General features: G+C 35.4%; 1 protein-coding gene across 1 annotated transcript; it reads left to right on the top strand.

Annotated features, from left to right (window-relative positions):
- Nucleotides 1-1,076: 1,076 nt before the first annotated feature.
- Nucleotides 1,077-18,248, top strand: LUZP4 (leucine zipper protein 4; the record flags this gene model as incomplete). The annotated part of the gene is given in 7 exon segments (XM_039878932.1): nt 1,077-1,104; nt 2,882-2,997; nt 5,377-5,628; nt 5,630-5,728; nt 5,730-5,887; nt 5,923-6,030; nt 18,167-18,248. Coding segments are annotated over 7 exon segments (843 nt in total), but the record flags the coding sequence as incomplete, so codon positions are not given.
- Nucleotides 18,249-19,857: the final 1,609 nt, after the last annotated feature.

Below are 19,857 nucleotides of genomic sequence, written 5' to 3'. Positions count from 1 at the left end.
TTGTATTCTTCACTTCTGACTGGTTTTCTTTTACGTTTTCCATCTTAATTTTTGTCTTCTATCTCTTAAAGTTCTCACTGAGTTTATCTACTCTTCCCCAAAGTTCACTGAGCATCCTTATAACTGGCATTTTGAACTCTCATCTGGTAGATTGCTCATCTCCAATTTGTTAGTTCTTTTTCTGGAGATTTGTTCTGTTATTTCATTTGGGACTTTTTTTTGTCTCTCCATTTTGGTTAATTTCCTGTGTTTTTTTTTTTCTATGTATCAGATAGGGCTGCTATATCTCCCAGTCTTAGTAGAGTGGCCTTATGTAGTAGGTGTCTTGTAGGTCCAGTGGCACAGTCTACCTGGTCACCTGAGCTGGGTGCTCCAGATGTGTACCTTATATGGATTGTATGTGCCCTCTTGTAGTAGTTGAGTCTTGGTTGCTGTTTGCAAGTCAGTGGCATGGAGGGTTGACCCTGGGGCTGATTGGTTGCGAAGACTTGCCATGACTACAGTGCGGGGGAGGCTATTGTTCAGGGTCTGAACCTACAGAGCAAGATTCACTTTAGCAGGGCTTTGGTGCCTGCCCTGAGTGCCCTTTGGGTGCATCATCCTGGGCTATGGCCCCAGGTAGTGCTCCAGCTTAGACTGAAGCCGGCCACTGGGCATGCAGACTGGGGCTTTCTGAAAGTGGCCCCACTGCAGGCCAAGTTTAGTCGCAGGCTGTGCCCTGCCTGGAGCCACCTGGAATGAGCCACCAAGCAATATGCCAATGGTCACCAACCACACTGAGCTTGGAGGTGCCTTGAGAGGCCAAGCTACAAACCGAGGCTGGCTGCCACTAGTGCTAGGCTTGAGGCTGCTCAGCAAGAGGTATGGGGCACAATGAGGCCAGATGCTGCTTGTTTAGGTTATATGAACATTTGAGAGATTTTAGTAAAGTCCACGACATGAGCCAAGACAGTCTGTTTGTATGAAAAATCCACTGCAAGCAGCTTAAGTGGGCTCACAAGTTGAGTGGGGTGAGGTCTAAGGGAATCACCAGGTGGGGGAACCAGAGTTTTAGTCAGATTGATGGAGGATCAGATATGGTGGCCACCTCTGTTTGCAAGCCAGGTGAGGGAGAGTTCAACAAAGGAACCATGGTTTCTCCCAGTACTTCCTCCCTGTATATCTCTGGGATCTTTTAAGTAGCTACCTTAGTGCTCGAGCTTAGAGAGAGTGAATCCATCAGGAGGTCAGTTCATACACAGGCCCCTTCAAAGAAACATCTGTAGTTCCCACACCCCTCCATCTAACTCTGCCACAATCTCTGCTGGTTTTCACCGCCAGAAGTTGTGGGAACTTCTCTTCTCAGCATTAGAAACCTGGGCTGGGGAGCCCAGTGTGGAGCCGGTTCTTCTTGCTCTCTGTAGCTAAGATATTCCACCCAATTTTCAACCAGCACATGTAAGTGTGGGACCTGCCCATTTCATATCTCCTCACCTCTTACCAGTCTCGTGGTAACCTCTTCTGTGTATCTCCAGCTGTAGGACTTCTGTTCAGCTAGATTTCAGGTGCTTCTCAATGATGGTTGTTCTGTAGTATAGTTTTATTTTTAATGTGGTTGTGAGAGGAGGCAAGCACAGCATTTACTTACTCCACCATGTTGACCAGAAGCCCCTGGCATCCACATTTTGAAAAAACAAATGCTGTAGGGCATAGAGAGTGTAGAAGAACATGAAGACAGTTGATTGCATCCCTAACCACATTAGTCAGTGCAGTGCGCATATTTTAATATGAATGTACTGTAGATTGCCATAGTAGAAAAGTCTTTTCAACAATTATGGATCTTCATGGTCTAGTCAACAGGTCAGAACCATCTTTACATTGTACATACTCTTAAGCCCATGCCAGTTGCCTACCAGCTTCACTAGAGTCCTTATTTGAATCCGTCAGTGGCTTAGCAGGTTCTGAGTAAAGGAAGGGATGGTAGGTATTATAAAGGCAGAGATGCTAAGAATGATGAGGTGGTCCATTCTCATGTTTCTAACTAAACGTAAAATTGATCTTTATGAGCCTTTTGGAGATCTACATTTTTTGAACATTTCTTAAGCTTTCTTTACACCCAAAGCAAAACAGATGAGGCAAATATTCACATGATTAATATCAGGCAGATAGTTCTCCCCATCTCTCCTTGTTCTATTAGTGTGTTTTTTTCAGTTCTGAATAATATGCCCCAATTTTGGTGGCATCTAAAACCAAATTTGAGGTATTATATACAAAGAATATTAATATATTAAGATATACTGATAGATCATGATATGGGTGGACCTAGAGGTTATTATGCTGAGTGAAGTAAGTCAGAGAAAGATAAATACCATATGATTTCACTTCTATGTGGAATCTAAGGAACAAAAGGAACACTAAACAAAAACAAACTCACAGACACAGAGAACAATCAGGTAAGTGCCAGAGGGGAGGAGGGTTGGTGGGCTGGGAGATAAAGGTGAAGGGATGAAGAAGTCCAAATTAGTAGTTACAAAACAGTCAAGGGGATGTAGAGTACAACATAAGGAATATAATCATTAGTATTGTAATGGCTATGGGTCGAGCCAGATGGGTGATAGAGTAATTGGGGGGATCACTTCATAAACTATATAAATATCTAACCAATGTACTGTATACATGAAACTAGTTTTGAAAAAGTTAAAAAAAAAGGGTATGCAAATAGAAAGAGTATGGCAAAGACTTCTAAAATTCAGTGCGACTCCTTGACGATATCAGACTAATGAAATCAAAAGTTTTGCAAAACCCAGTACATAGTTTTAAAACAATAAGATCACAGATAATAATTCTAAAAGATATGCTGAATTTACTGACTGAAAATATGGAAAATAATTATTTTTCAAAGGATACTCAAGATTCAAAAACAACGTCAAGGAAGGAAATGATAAAAAACCATACCAAGGAACATCTGGATTCAAGTCTGGACAAAGCCCTTTAAACAGTCAGCCTTTAACTAAACAGGTAAATAAATACCAAGAATTAATCAATATAAAAGGTCCTAAATTTAATATATTTCTTAATATTAAGGAAAATTTTAAATTCTGTTGAGAGAAAAGATTTTTTCTTACTATTCCTTCATGATTCCTTGAACATTAATATTTGTTAATATTTTCTTGTAACTGTTTTGATAAACATTTAATTTTTGCTATTTTCAATCATTACTCGAAATTTTGAATTTATAACAGGCCAAAAGAGATTATTGGTTTTGTGATTTGTCTTGTATAATCATTATTATTTTTGCTGTTGGGATATATTATAGTTGTACAAATTCATCACTTCTAAACTTTCATAGGTGAGCCAGTCACTGGATAGGAATTTGAAGGGTGCTCATATCCAGATTCATTAGCCAACGTTGATGCTACTGTTTTAGCCTATAACCTGATCCTTCTTAAGATGTTATGTGGTCATTTAGTAAAAATGATGATTCTGGGAGCTTAAATATTTTTTGCCAAATTATGTAAATGCAATTTTTTTTGGAGAGGAACTTGTTGCATTTTTGAATATTTTGAGTATTAATTTAAATTGATTTAGTAAATACTTATTAAATGTTTTCTATGCAGGCACTATGCAAGATACCAGAACAGCCCTGCTTCAAATATTATATGTAATGATAGGAGAGAAAAAAGAAAAATTTAATTCCAGGAAGGTCACAATACATATTCTAATAGGAGTATAAGTTATATATTGTGGAGATGCAGTAATTCATTCTGATTGAGAAAGTTTGATGTAGGAGATGACATTTAGTCTGTAGGGTGAAGAGGTTTTTCATAAAATTTAGAATAATGGACATGAGCTTATGTCGGCTATATGAGCTTACATGATGCATAAATGAACTAAGAGTACTATAAAACAACATTTTCAAATTGAAAGCATCTTTCTCTCATACTTTTGAGACTATCATTATAGCAGAACTCACCAGAGAAAAGTACTTTTCTATAAAGAAATATATTAAAAATAACATATATACGTAATATAATTATATGTTTAATATAATATATTAAGAATAATTATTTCACCAATAAATTGAATAACAATTTGCTTTTAATCATGCTTTGAAAATTCTAATAAGCTAGTGTTGTACTTCACAAAATTTAATCCTCATATCAGTAGGATACAATTGTATTTATTCAACATAATTCTTTTTGATAGAGAGATTCTGTTTGATAGAGAGTTTCTACAAGGAGAAAAACTAACAAGCACTTTGTTTTCTAAAGATAGAAATGTGTAGTGTCCATGTTGATGAAAATGTTTCTTGTATAAACATTTGAAAAACGCTACAAGCTCCTTTGGAAAGGGACTTGGGTGTATATGATCTTTAGAAAATGGGTCTCAATATTTCGTGCTGACCCACTGTTCTCCCAACATTAGTCATTTTGAAAAGAGAAGTGCAAGTGCTTTCCACCCAATCTCCTTATTTATGTTTTACAGTAGAAAAGCTGGAGAATGACTATGGCTTTATGCTTTAGCAAAAGCAACAAATTTGTCGTATTTTTTACTTTACTGAAGTTTTATGGGAATTGTATTCTTTACATCATTTAACAATTGCTTCCAGCTTCTGGCAGTGTTATACTAGAAAGTCACAATGGCAAATCTAGAGCATGTTTTGTTTGCCAGGTAATATTTGCTAGTGGAAAGTTTGATTTCTCCTCATGGTCCATATAACTTTATCCTCTATGATGTAGCATCATAGAACTCTGTTAAAGATTTCATTCTTTCAGTTTCACTGATTCACTCCACTGCTCTTTTGGTTTAAAAATTGAAAAGGTAGAAAGACTGAGTTGTTGCCAGACCAATTTACTTGAACAGCATTAAGCCAAACTTCTGCTTTCTTTATAGCCATCTTTCCCCTCACTTATATGTCTTTCTCTCTAGAATTAAATATTAATGACCCTGAACAGCTGAAGAATAAATAGTATGATTTTGAACACTTTCTTTTGGTTCTAAGGGTTTGTACTAGAAAATATTATTAAATAGTCTATCTCTTCTTAACTATAAAGTCACAAAATCTGTTGTTTATTTAGGTAAAAAATAGATCCAAAACAATGGTAGGTAGAATATGACCTTGAAGTATATTCAAATTTGTAATGCAACTAATTTCCGATACTTAAAACATTTCATTAAAATTTTACATGCATAATACTCTGTGCCAAAGACATTAGGCATCAGAGCTTTCTGCAAATTAGTGCTGAAAACTGTTTAGTCTATAAAAGTGCGGGCAGTGGAATTCTTAAAAAAAAAAAAAAAGGATGATAGAAATGGCCTTGACAAAATATCATTGTGACTTACTGAAATCATGGGGTATGTGTTTTATTGGTTTTGTGAAATTGTGATTCTTTGCAGGGGAAGTGCGATGACAATTCTAAGACCCAAGCAGAGAGGAATCGAGGCCAATCAAAAAGGAACCAGCATCGATTAGAAGGATCTCAAAGCCAATCGGAAGAAAATCGACACTATTCAGGGAGATCTCGAGGCCATTTAGAGAGATCTCATCGTCAATCAGAGAGATCTCGAGGCCAATTAGAGAGATCTTATGGCCAATCGGAGAGATCTCATGGCCACCCAGAAAGATCTCATGGCCAATCAGAGAGATTTCTTTCATGGTCAATCAGTGAGATCTCATGGCCATTTTGAGAGATCTCGTTACCAGTCAGAGAGATTTCATGGTCAATCAGGTAGATCTCATGGCCAATTAGAGAGATCTCGTGGCCAGTCAGAGAGATATTTTGGCCACTCTGAGAGATATCGTGACCAATCAGAGAGATCTTATATCCGCTCTGAGAGATATCATGGTCACTCAGAGAGATATCATGACCACTCGAGGAGATCTCATGTCTTATCAGAGAGATCTTATGTCCTATCAGGGAGATATCATGAACAATCAGAGAGATCTCACGGACAGTCAGGGAGAGCTCATGGACAGTCAGGGAGATATCGAAGATATTCACCAGAAGGAAGATTCAGAACTTCACTCAAAATTGAGTCTGGATTTGACAGGTAAATCTTAATGAATACTTAATCATTAGTTTAATGTGTTAAGTGATATGCATAACATAAAGGCATGCTTTATATATCTAAATTTTAATGACTATATTTGTTGTAACACCTTATATTGGGACAAAGATACTAATAGAATGGAGGTAACATATAGATGGCATCAATATTTTTTTTTCTTTCTGGGGGGAAACAGTAACATGTTTATTATGCTAATTAGTCTCATTCATGAACGTGGTATATTCCTATATGTTGTAAATTTTCTTTTCTTTTCTTTTTTAAAATTCAACAGTAAGTCATATATATTTTGCATTGTATGTTCACTGCCCACAGTTATATTTCTTTCTGTCACCATATATGTGACCACTTTCATCCTATTTACGTCCCCCCTCAGCCCACTCTCTGGTAACTACATGTCTTTTGCCTATGTCCATGAGTTTCTGTTTGTTTGTCCTGTTTGCTGCTTTTAGGTTTATATCACATATATTAGTGATATCACGTGGTTTTCATCTTCTATTTGGCTAATTTTGCTTAGCATGATTATCTGAAGGTCTATCCACATTGTCACAAATGGGAATATTCCATCACTTCTTATAGCTGAGTGATAGTCCATTGTATATATGTACCACATCTTTATCCAATCATCTATTTTTGCATGTTTCAGTTGCTTCTATATTCCAGCCACCATGAATATGCAGCTATGAACATCAATGTGAAAATAATTTTCGGATATGGGTTTTTAAGTCTTTGGGGTAAATACCCAGTAGAGAGATTACAGGATAATTTGGTAGATCAGTTCTTAGTATGTGAGGAACTTCCATATTGTTTTACATAGTGGCTGTACCAATTTGCAGTCCCACCAGCAGTGTATGAGGGTTCCTTTTTCTCCGCATCATCTCCAACACTTGTTATTACTTGTCCTGTTGATAATAGCTATTCTAACAGATGTGCGATGGCATCTCATTGTGGTTTTGATTTTGCATTTCCCTAATAGCTAGCGATATTGAGCATCCTTTCATATATGTTTGTCGGCCATTTAAATGTCTTCTTGGGAGAAGTGTCTGTTCAGGTCCTCTGACCATTTCTTAATTGGATTTTGTTGTTGTTGTTGTTGCTGTTAATTGAGTTGTATGAGTTCTTCATATATTTTGGATATTAGGCCCTCATCCGAGGCTTTGCTTGCAAACATATTTTCTCATTTGGATGTCTCGTTACCTTGTTGATGGTTTCATTTGCTGTGCAGAAGCTATTTAGTTTCGTATAGTCCTATTCATTTATTTTTGTATTTATTTCCCTTCCATTTGAGGTTAAATTCATAAAATCTTTAAGTTTAAAGTCCTTGAGTTTAGTTCCTATGTTTTCTTCTATGCATTTTATTGTTTCAGGTTTTATATTCAGATCCTTAATCCATTTTGAGTTAATTTTGGTGTGTGGTGATAGACAACAGTCTAGTTTTGATCTTTTGCAGGGTTTCCAGTTATCCCAGCACCATTTATTAAAGAGGCTTTCATTTCTCCACTGTATGTTTTTGGCTCCTTTGTTGATAATAATTTGCCCATATAAACATGAGTTTACTTCTGGACTCTCGATTCTGTACCACTGGTCTGTTTTTCTGCCAATACCATGTCTTTTTCATTATTGTCACTTTGAGGTATAATGCGAAGTTGGGCAGAGTGATGCTTCCAGCTTATTCTTTTTTCTCAGGATGGCTTTGGCAATTCAGGGTCTTTTGTGCTTCCACACAAATCTGATGATTTTTTGTTCTATTTCTTTAAAAAATGCCGATGGGATTTTGATGGGGATTGCATTAAATCTGTATAATGCTTTAAGGTATAATAAGGTCATTTTAACTATGTTGATTCTTCCAATCCAAGAACACGGAATATCTTTCCATCTCATCGTAACTTCTTCAATTTCTTTTAAAAGGATCATACAGTTTTCATCATATAGGTCCTTCTCATGTATCGTTAAATTTATTCTTAGGTATTTTATTCTTTTTGTTGCAATTGAAAAATGAGTTATTTTTTTCTCCTCTTTTTCTGACACTTCATTATTAGAGTATAGGAACACTATGGATTTTTGAACATTCATTTTATATGCAGAAACTTTACTGTATTTGCTTATTGTTTCCACTAGTGTTCTTGTGGAGTCTGTAGGCTTTTCTATATAGAAAATCACGTCATCTATAAATAGTTACAGTTTGACTTCTTCTTTCCTATTTGGATTCCTTTTATATCTTTCTCTTGCCTGATTACACTCGCTAGGACTTCCAATGTTATATTGAATAGCAGTGGAGATAGTGGACAGTCTTGTCTTTTTCATCTTAGAGGGAAGGGTTTTAGTTTTTCACCATTAAGTATAATGTTGCCTGAGGGTTTGTCATACATGGCCTTTATTATGTTAAGGTGCTTTCCTTCTATACTAATTTTGTTAAGTGTTTTGATTATAAATAGATGCTGTATCTTGTCGAAGGCTTTTTCTGCATCTATTAATATGATCATATGATTCCTATTTTTTAATTTGTGTGGTGTATGAGATGAATCGATTTGTGTATGTTGAACTATCCCTGTGCCTCTGGGATGAAGCCCACTCGATTACGGTATATAATCTTTAAATATATTGCTGTATTCAGTTCGCTGAATAGGATTTGTGTATCTGTGTTCATGACAGGTATTGGTCTGTAGTTTTTTGTGTATGTGTGTGTGTTATCTTTACCAGGTTTTAGTATCAGGGTAATATTGGCCTCATAAAATGAGTTAGAAGGTACTGCCTCCTCTTCGATTTTTTGGAAGAGTTTGAGGAGAATAGGTATTAATCTTCTTTGAATTAGTAGTAGAATTCACTGGTAAAGCCATCTGGTCCTGGACTTTTATTTTTTGGTAGGTTCTTGATGATTGTTTCAATTTCCATACTGTTGATTGGTCCGTTTAGATTTTCCAGTTCTTCTTGATTCTGTCTCAAAAGATTATATTTTTCTAAGTACTGATCCATTTCTTCTGGGCTATTAAATTTGGTGTTATATACTTTTTCATAGTATTCTTGTATGATCCTTTGTATTTCTGTGATGTCTGTCATAATTTCCCCTCTTTGACCCCTGTTTTTGTTATTTGTGTCCTTTCTCTTTTTTCTTTCATGAGTCTAGCCAGGAGTTTGTCAATTTTATTAACCTTCTCAAAGAGCCAGCTCTTTGTTGCATTTATTTTTCTATTGTTTTTTTGTTTGTTTGTTTGTTTTGTTTTCATTTTGATTTAATTCTGCTCTACTTTTAATTATTTTTTTCCTTCTGCTGAATTTAAGCTTCATTTGTTCTTCTCTTTTTAGTTTTTTAAGATGAAATGCTTGGTCGTTTATTTGGGCTTGTTCTTGTTTTTTGACATAGGACTATAATAAGAACTTTTTCTCTTATGACTGCTTTTGCTGTGTCCCAAAGTTTTGATATGTTGTACTTTTTCATTTCTATGTGTCTCTTGATCTCTCTTTTTATTTCTTCTCTGCCGCAGTCATTCTTCAGTAGCATGTTGTTTAATTTCCATGTATTTGTGGTTCTTCCCGCTTCTTTTTTTACAGTTGATCTCCAGCTTCAAAGCATTATGATCAGAGAATATGGTATGATTTCAACCCTCTCATATTTGTTGAGGCTATTTCTGTGTCCCAGCATGTGTTCAGTCCTTGAAAATGTTCCATGTGCACTAGACAAGAATATATAAGCAGCTGTTTTTGGATGAAAGACTCTGTAAATGTCAATTATGTCCAATTGGTTTAATGTGTCATTTAAGGATGTTATTTCCTTATTGATTTTCTGTTTGGATGATCTTTCCATATCTGACAGTGGGGTATTTAGGTCCTCTAGTATGATATTTTTTGGTCTGTTTCTTCCTTTAATTCTGTTAGTAATTGCTTTACATATTTCAGAGCTCTCTGATTGGGAGCATAGATATTAATAAGTGTTTTGTATTCTTGGTGTATAATTTCCTGTATCATTATGAATTGTCCCTCAGTGTCTTTATTTACCTTTTTTATTTTGAAGTCTATTTCATCCAATATTAGTACCACTACTTCCGCTTTTCTCTGAATACCATTTGCTTGAAATATCATTTTCCACCTTTTCACTTTGAGTGTATATTTGTCTTTGGAACTGAGGTGTGCCTTCTGGAGGCCACATATGTTTGGGTTGTGTTTTTGATCCAATCGGTAACTCTGTGCCTTTTTATTGGTGAGTCCAGTTCCAACAGAACATCAATAAGGAAATAACATCCTTAAATGACACACTAGACCAACTTTACATTTAGAGTGATTACTGAAACATGAAGTTTTCCTATAACCATTCTATCTTTTGCTTTCTGGTAGCTTGGCGTTTCCATTGCTTCCTTGTCCTTGTGTTTCTACCTGTCTGTTTGTTTTTTTAATTTTGTTTTTTATTTTTTTAATTTTTTTTTTAATTTTGTTTTTTTGTGTGTGGATTTTCACTCTGGTCCTTCTTGTTTTATGTTATGTACTTCCGTTCTGAATCTTCGGCATGTGGTTACCCTTATGAATATGTAATAGATAGTTATATACATATATGTATGTATGTATGTATGTATGTATGTATGTATGTATGTAGTAATCTATTTTCTTCCCCATGTGCTCTACCTCCATTCCCCTTTGCGAATTTGGATCTTTGAATCCCCCCTCTTTTCAGTTGTTATTTTCTCAATTTTCTCTATGTGTGCTGAACATTCATTACTATCTTGCAATAGCATATCTCTCCTTATTGTTTAAGCTTGTAATGCCCTGTTCTTAGTAAGATTTGCATTCCTCTGCTTCTATCTGCCTGTTAGTCATCTTACTCCTAGTTATGTATTTTTTTTTTTATCATTTTGTTTTAGGTGAGCTGACTCCTTTCAGTATTTCCTGTAGTGCAGGCCTCGTAGTGGAGAATTCCCTCAATTTTTGTATGTCTGGAAAGGTCTTTATTTCTCCTTCATATCTACAGAAGAGCTTTGCTGGATACATTATTCTTGGCTGGTAGTTGCTTTCATTTGATAGTTTGAATATTGGATTCCACTCCTTTCTATCTTGTAAGGTTTGTGCTGAGAAGTCCAATGATAATCTAATGGGTTTTCCTTTATAGGTTACCATCTTGTTTTCCCTGGCCACCCTGAGAATTCTTTCTTTGTCATTGATTTTTGATAATTTTAATACAATGAATGTGCCTTGGAGAAGGCCTTTTTGGGTTGAGATAATTGAGTGTTCTGTTGATTTCTTAAGTTCCAAGCTCCAGCTCATTTCCTAGATTTAGGAAATTCTCATCAACTGTGTGTCTGAGAATGCTTTCTAGTCCCTGCTCCTTTTCCTCACTTTTGGGAGTATCCATTATTCTTAGGTTTCCTTTCCTGATGGTATCAGCTAGTTCCTGTATTCCTCTTTCATTATTTTTTATTCTTTGTTCTCTCTCTTCTTCCTTATGCTTTATTTTTATATTTCTGCCTTCAGTATCACTGATCCTTTCCTTTATTTGGTTGACTCTATTTCCCAAGCTTGCTATTTCATTCTTCATCTCTTTTAGTGTGTTCTTCACCTCCAGAATTTGTATTTGGTTCCTTTTTAGGGTTTCACTCTTCTGGCTAAAATACTCGTTCTGCTGATCTAGTTGTTTTTTTTTTTCAATTTCCGGAATTATTGATATGAATTATTTCGGATCTCATTGAGTTTTTTCCGAAGTACCACCTTGAATTCTCTGTCATTTAAGTTGCATATTTCTATGTCTTTAATCTTAGTTCCTAGAGATTTACCTCCTTCTTTCTGAGCTGCCTTGTCACCTTTGTTGTTCTTGGTGTTTAATGAACTATATCTGAGCCTGAGCCTGGGCTTTAATGGAAGTGCATTGTATTGTTGTTGTTGTTGTTGTTTTCCCCTCAGAAAGCTTTAATATATAAAGGTCTCTCTTTAGCCTGTTATTAAGAAGGAGTTTTTCTTTTGGTTTCCGGTAGCTGGTGTCTAAGCCTCTTGTGTCTCTGCTTTATATAAAGCCTTAATAATATCATTTTTTTCTTAATAAATATTTAATCACGATAGCTACCCTCAGCCCCAGTCCCCGTCCCTGTCAGTGTTAGCGCCAATTTTGGTAGTGTTTGGTCATATTCCCTTGGAGATCCGCAGTATTTGGTCATGGAGGATATGGGGTAGTGCCCTCTGGGTTGGAGGATGGGGGTTGTGGCCCAGGCTTGTGTTTTATAACTGTAGCTGGTAAGAATCAGCTGTTGCTTCTCTGATGTCCCACTTTGTCTTGCTTTCTGCCCTGATCCCTGCATACTGCTGCTGCATGGATCTCACAACTCTCTCAGGCAAAGCTGTTCAGGGAACCTGCTGCATCTTCTCCCCTCCCTCTCCTCCTACAGGAAGCTCTGGCTGCAAGAGGCAGCTTCTTTGTTTCTCCCAGTCTACTGCCGGCCTCCTGTGATTCTGACCCGTGGTAGCTCTTATGCTCAGATCACTAGCTCAGATGTGCTTGTGTGAAGGTTGGGTGTTATTTGTTGAGTTTTAGATGTTCAGCTTATTGTTATTTCAAGGGGAGAGATCTGAAGTCATCTCTCTTTCCGGTGTGCTTCTGACCTCAATATTCTTTCAACATGCTGATGTCTTCTAGCTATCATCCAGTTTCTCAGTGTACCCTAATTAAGTTGTTCTGTCTAGGTCTGCTTTTCCAGGCAAAGCCCCATATACTCAGTTTTTGCTACTGAGCCTTCTCCACAATCAAAATATATATACTCAGTGTCTCATTCCATCTGAACCTTTCAACCTACTAGGCAGGTTAATGTAAAACAAGCTGTGCTAGATCGATATTATGTAATCTCTGATAATGAATTTCTTTGTTTTGCTCCTCTATCTTCTTCCTAAAAAGTCTTCAAAGAGTCCTCATCAGACAAATAATAGGTGTATCTTTGGGCAGCTGAACTTTGCTGCTTTCCTCAAATGAGAGGATGCTATTCTGTTTATAGATGCAACCCTAACCTTCTGAGTATAGTTTGAATATATTGTATATATTCACTGCTGCCTTATAAAACTGTCAAGTCTGTCTGCTCTAGCAAAAGAACCAGAGTAATTTAATATTATTGCAGATTGTTAGAGTTTAAAAACAGGACGTTTTTATTGTCATCGGTGAGGTAATTGAGTAAAAATTTACTTTTTGTTTGAAAATCTCAGTGATTGTCTTCAGTTTGCATTGACTGTAAATGTCTATTGAAATATTTTAACTTATATTAACAACTCTATAGAATTGATAATCTTAGCTAAAAATTATTCACAAAATGTATGCATAGGTTATTATATATATATAGATAATGTCTCATGTAAGTACCATTTTAATGCTAAATGCCCCAGACTAATATTAGCAGTATACAAATAATTTGCTATAAAAAATTAAAATATGTTTAACACTAATGACAAGAAATTCATGTTTCTGCATTTATCAGAGATTTTCAGGATTTACTTCATTTTATTCTTTTTCAATGACAGTTGACATTCAATATTATTTTATATTCGTTTCAGGTGTACAGCAGAACGGTGAGACATTTATGTAATTTACAGAGTGATCCCCTGATTAGTCTAGTACCCACCTGGCACTATACATAGTTATTACAATATTATTGTCTATATCACTTCATTTTACACATCTTTGTTTGTTAAGTAGTATAATACTTCCACTAAGGCACTTGTTACTGAGCAAGGGCTCAATGCCTGATGCACATAGAAGCTAATGCTATGATATTGTCTTTTGAGAAAATAAGAGGCTTTTATTGCCAAGTCAAACAGCCAGGAGACAGAAGGCAAGGCACAAATCTGTCTCCCCTGATCCAGAGTTTAGGATGAGTTTTAAGTGATGAAAAGCAAAGACCTAAAACAAAGATTACTCTACCCAGCAAAACTACCATTTAGAATCGAAGGACAAATAAAGAACTTTCCAGATAAGAAAAAGGGAAAGCAGTTCACCACTATTAAGCCAGTATTACCAGAAATGTTAAAGGGACTTCTTTAAGAAGACAAGGAAGAAAAAAAAGATAAATATGAAAATGGCAATAGTTACATAACTGTCAACAATTACTTTAAATGTAAATGGCTTACATGCTTCAGTCAAGAGACATAGGGTGGCTGAGTGGATAAGAAAACAAGAACCTTACATATTCTGTCTACAAGAGTCTCATTTGAAATCGAAAGACACACAGACTGAAAGTAAAGGGATGGAAAAGATATTTCATGAAAATGGAAGCAGAAACAGCAGGAGTAACAATACTTAAATCAGACAAAATAGATTTTAAAACAAAGGCTATAACAAGAGACAAAGAAAGACTCAGTAATTCCACCTCTGAGTATTTATCGGAGGAAACCCAAAACAGTACTTTAAAGGGACATGTGAGTCCATATGTTCATTTCAGCATTATTTACAATAACTAAAATATGGAAGGAACCTAAGTGTTCATCAATGGATGAATGGATAAAGAAGAGGTAGAACATATATATAGTGGAATATTACTCAGCCATTAAAAAGAATGAAATCTCGCCATCTGCAATAACATGGATGGACCTAGAGGATATTTTGCTGAGTGAAGTAAGACAGAGAAAGACAAATGCCATACGATTTCACTTATATTGGAATCTAAAGGACGAAATAAACAAACAAACAGAAACCAACTCAGATACAGAGAACATTTTGATGGTTACCAGATGGGAGGGGCTTATGGATGGGTGAAGGGCAGAAGGGCTTAGAGGTACAAATTCGTAGTTAGGAAATAATTATGGGGATGTAAAATATAGCATAGGAAATATAGTCAGTAATGCTGTGATAACTGATAACTATGTATGGTGTTGTATGGGTACTAGACTTACTGGGGTGATCACTTCATAAGTTATATAAATGTCTAGTCTGTACATGAAACTAACATAATATTGTATGTCAACTGTAATTAAAGAAATAAAAAGTTATTTTTAAAAAGTTTGCAAACATGGACCCTAACACCAAAAGGTTTTCATTAATAGAGAGGAATGTTCATGGTGCACTACTGCTTACAAGAAAACCTATAATGAAACAAGAAACAAACAAGAAAATCACCACGGACATCTTTCTGAAAAGAGTGACACCTCCTCAAGAATAGCCTCAGGCATGTCCTTTCAGGAGGTATTTCAGAAGAAAGCGTTATTATTATAGGAGATGACAACTCCATGGTTGTTAGTGCTTCTGAAGACCTTTCAGAGGACAAGATGTAGAGTTGGAAAACAGTGTTTTAATTTTCTTGACCCTGTGTAGCTTTAGGCTAATTTGTGTGTTTGTATCTTACTTTTAAACAAAAATAGTTTAAAAATTAAAAAAAATTCTTAAATAGAAAAAAAGCTTATAGAATAAGGATATAAAGAAAGGAGATATTTCTGTACAGCTATACAATGTACGTGTTTTACTTGTGTGTGTTTGTGTTTTAAGCTAAGTTGAAAAATTCAAAAAAACATTAAAGTTTATAAAGAAAAAAGTTATAGTAAGCTAAGGTTAATTTTTATTGAAGAAAAAACTTTAAAACGTTTAGCATAGCCTGTGTACAGTGTTTTTAGTCTCCAGTACTGTACACGTCATATCCTAGGCCTTCACATTCACTCACCACTAACTCACTGGCTCACCCAGAGCAACTTCCAGTCCTGTCAGCTCTATTCATGGTAAGTGCCCCATGCAGGTGTACCACTTTTTAAATCTTTTGTACTGTATTTTTACCGTACTTTTCTATGTTTAGATATGTTGAGATACAGATACTTACCGTTGTGCTATAGTTGCTTACAGAATTCAGTACAGTGACATGCTGTACAGGTTTGTATCCTAGGAGCAATAGGCTATAGCATATAGCCTAGCTGTGTAGTAGGATATACCATCTAGGTATGTGTAAGTACACTCTATGATGTTTGCATAACAACAAAATCACCTAATGATGCATTTCTCAGAATGTGTCCCTGTAATTAAGCGACCCATGACTATATTGAGTTTTAGAATGCTTGCCATTTAAACTCCAATTATAGAGTGATAACAGATATGTCATCACCACTTCAGCATTCCAAGTAATTCTTCAAATAGATTCAAACTTGACTGTAATTGACAAATCAGATCTTTAGGTCTAAAATCCCTAATATACTATATATCACTCTGAAAACAGAGGTCTTTTCAGACTGATTATTTGATTACCCTATTTTTATTTCCAAATTCTTCATTTTTCCCTAGCTCCATTTGTTTACCTAGTTGTTAGTATTTTTCTTATTTCCTTTTTAAGGCTGAATGATATTCCATTCTATGTATATATCATTTTGTTTATTCATTTATCTGTTGATGGACATTTGGGTTGCTTCCACGTCTTCATATATGCTCTCTTCAGCCCTTCTGAGATTCTCATAATGCATATAATGGCCTGCTTGATAATATACCATAAGTTCCTTAAACTCTCTTCATTTTTCTTCATTCATTTTTCTTTTTGCTTCTCCAACTTGATGATTTCACATGACCTGTCTTCAAGTTTGCTGATTTTTTTTTCCTGTCTAATCCAGTCTTCTGTTGAACCCCTCTAATAAATTTTTTTCTGTCTAATCCAGTCTTCTGTTGAACCCCTCTAATAAATTTTTCAGGTCAGTTATTGTATTTTTAGCTCTAGGATTTCTGTTTGATTCTTTTATATTTTTTATCTCTTTGCTGATATTCTCATTTTGGTCATGTGTCATTTTCCTGATTTAATTTAGTTGTATATATGTGTTCTCTTTCAGCTCATTGAGCATCTTTCTGTTATTTTAAATTGTTTGTTAGGCAGCTCATAGATCTGTATTTCTTTAAGTTTGATTTCTGTGTACTTTTATTTTGGTCTTTTGATTGGACTGTTTCTGTTTCTTTGTGTACCTTGTCATTAATTTTTTCATCAGATTTGGGCATTTTAAACATCTTTTCCCCAGTCTCTGCACGTTGGCTTCATTTAGGGGAAGATCACCAATTTGCTGTTCTAGGACCTCTCAAACATTTTATGAAGTCTTGCTCCCCTTGGTATCTACCTGCAGAGTTGCAGCTCTAATATGCTGCTTTCATCTGTATTCAATGGCTTCCAAACTCTGGCACTGGTCTCATCAATGCTCAGAGTCTGAGAGACATATATCAGTCCTCAGGCAGCCCCCAGGCAGCCCCCAGAGAAACCAGAACATTTGATACATGGTCCACGTTTTAGTTTCCATCCCAAGGGAGGTGCCCCAGTATGGAGTTTTCCTTCTGGTTGCTCTATGCTTTGTTGTGTAGGGAGAGATATACAAATGGATGCACTAAGTGCCGTGAATATTCCAACCCCGTTCACTGGAATCTCTTTTTGTTTTTATAATGACTTGAGTGCTGTGGCTTCTCAGCTGGTTTCTACAGTTCACACAGAGGTTTTCTAGTCTGTATATTGTTGTTAACTTTGTATCTCTGGCAGGGAAGGAGAGCCTGTAGCTTCCTAGTTCATTATTGTCTTGGGATGCTTGAGCAGCCATAACAAATTACCATGGACTGGGTAGATTAAACAACAGGAATTTATTCCTCACAGTTCTGGAGGATGGAAGACTGAGATCAGGGTGTCATCATGGTTGGGTTCCAGTGAGAGCTTTCTTTCTGGCTTGTGGATTGCCACCTTTTGTCTGTTCTCACATGATCGAGAGAGAGTGAACTCTGATCTCTTTCTCTTCTTCTAAGGATACTAATCCCATCATGGGGCCCTACTCTCATGACTTCCCAAAGGCTCCACCTCCAGATACCATTACATTGGGGGTTTGGGCTTCAACATATGAATTTTGGGAGAACAAAAACATGCAGTCCATAACAGCCATCTTGCTAATGTCAATCTTGAAAAAAAAAATTTAAACAGAAATATTCTGCCATATGGCTCGTTAACTTCTGATCTTTGTTATGCATGCAGAAAGTAATAATTCACACCTAAGCTGAAAATTGCTTATCAGAATACTATTCTGGATTTTAACTGCATCTTGAGTCCAGTCTTAAATCAGACATTTAAATATGTATAATAAAATAATATTGCTTGAAGACATACATTCTAAATAATAATTTCTTTCAAAATAAAAGATTGTTTTTCAAAGTATCTCCTTTTATTATTTATATCAGGTCTTTTATGACAAAAACAAGGAATGAATACTCCCAGAAACAGATGCAGCAAAGAAACGATCGAATGAACATGCATCGAAGAGTAAGCATCAGCTCTTTCAACTTGATAGCACAGAATCTGTGTGATTTTATATATCATTTAATTTGAATAGACTTCCTTTTTGCAGCCTTTGTTCTAATTTTGGCATCTATTTATAGTGGTATTTACTTTAATACATTTTAAAACCTATTTACCCACATCTGTGTAGGAAGAAGCACATATGTCATACATGTCTACATAGGTCAAGTTTTTCCAGCCTTATAGTATAACTGCTTACAAAAGTTTCTCCCTTGGCTCCATTAGCCCCTAATCTACCTTATATTATTTAGCGTCTAAGCAGACAGTAGACAACACTGAGAAAGGATGGTACAAATAAAATTTAATAGCATGTATTGTTTTAAAGTCTTTTATAACCATTGAATTTTTAGGGCATTGTCTTTATTTTATTTATTATTTATTTACTGATGATCTGTGAACAGCAATTATAAGAGACAAAGTGATTAGTATTTTGATTAAGCCAATTAAGTCTCTTTTGTTGGAAATTTCCATCTTTAGTACAGAACACGTCTATTTGGCATAAGCATTTAGATGAAATATATTATTGAGTACATGTAGCTCCTATGTGAGACATCTATTACTTATTTTTACACATGACACTCTGGTATTTTTTCCAATACCTCTCTACCTACAGGAAAAAAGATTAGCTTAAAAATCAATATGATTCAGTGTAAAGAGGTCTAATCTGGGTCTCAGAGACATGGCTTTCTTTCCTGGATAATCCTCAATCTTACTTTTCTTCCCTTGTAAATGAGGTTAGAATGAAGGACATCTATGAGAGGTCAAAAGAGATCTAAGCAGTATGGTGTAATGGTTAATAACAGAGGCTTTGGATTCACATTTGGATGGAATCATATTTCTGTCATTTAATACCGTATTTGACCAACTCTAAGACACATATCTTTTTTCAGGTTTCAACTTATCTAAAATCAGAAAGTGTCTAACATTTAATAATTTATCATAGTTAAATTGAAAACGTTTTATACATAAAATAACAGTACATTTTACAATCATGGTGTCTTAGATTTAATGAAACATGGTAGTCGAGGAACCTTGGGCAAGGCCCTTTGAGCCCATAAATGGGACTATTAGCTATAAAATGGGAATAATGATCTCATAGGTTGCTGTAATGATTAATTGAAATACATATAAACATTTTAGGATTGAGACTGGATTGTGGTAAGCATTCTATAAATTGGAGTTATTATTATTTTATCATTACTGATGACGATTATATAAAATTATTCATTATAATCACCAAATGTTCATTACGGCCATATTGATGTGATTATTTTTTAAATGCATGCCTTTTTAAAAGTTATTATATTCTAATAAATTTATGTGATTCAGTTATTAACATATATTACATATACATATATACATACACGTATAGATGTATCTATACATGCCATTCATTATTCAGGGGATTACCAAGATCCCCTTGGTAATATAGGGGCAAATATGATTATCCTCTAAATAGGAACAAAATCTCTTCTAATAGACTTCCGGATACAGTTAGAACCTCATAGCTGTTTCTGTTTGCCAATTCATTTCTTGAGTCTGACTTTAGTTCCTACCGTTCTAAATTTTGCTA

This window comes from Pteropus medius, unplaced genomic scaffold (assembly GCF_902729225.1).
Source record: "Pteropus medius unplaced genomic scaffold, Ma_sr-lr_union100, whole genome shotgun sequence".
In the NCBI taxonomy this organism is placed as follows: domain Eukaryota; kingdom Metazoa; phylum Chordata; class Mammalia; order Chiroptera; family Pteropodidae; genus Pteropus; species Pteropus medius.
The sequence above is the reverse complement of the archived record's forward strand: the minus strand, read 5'-3'. Positions and strand labels throughout refer to the sequence as shown.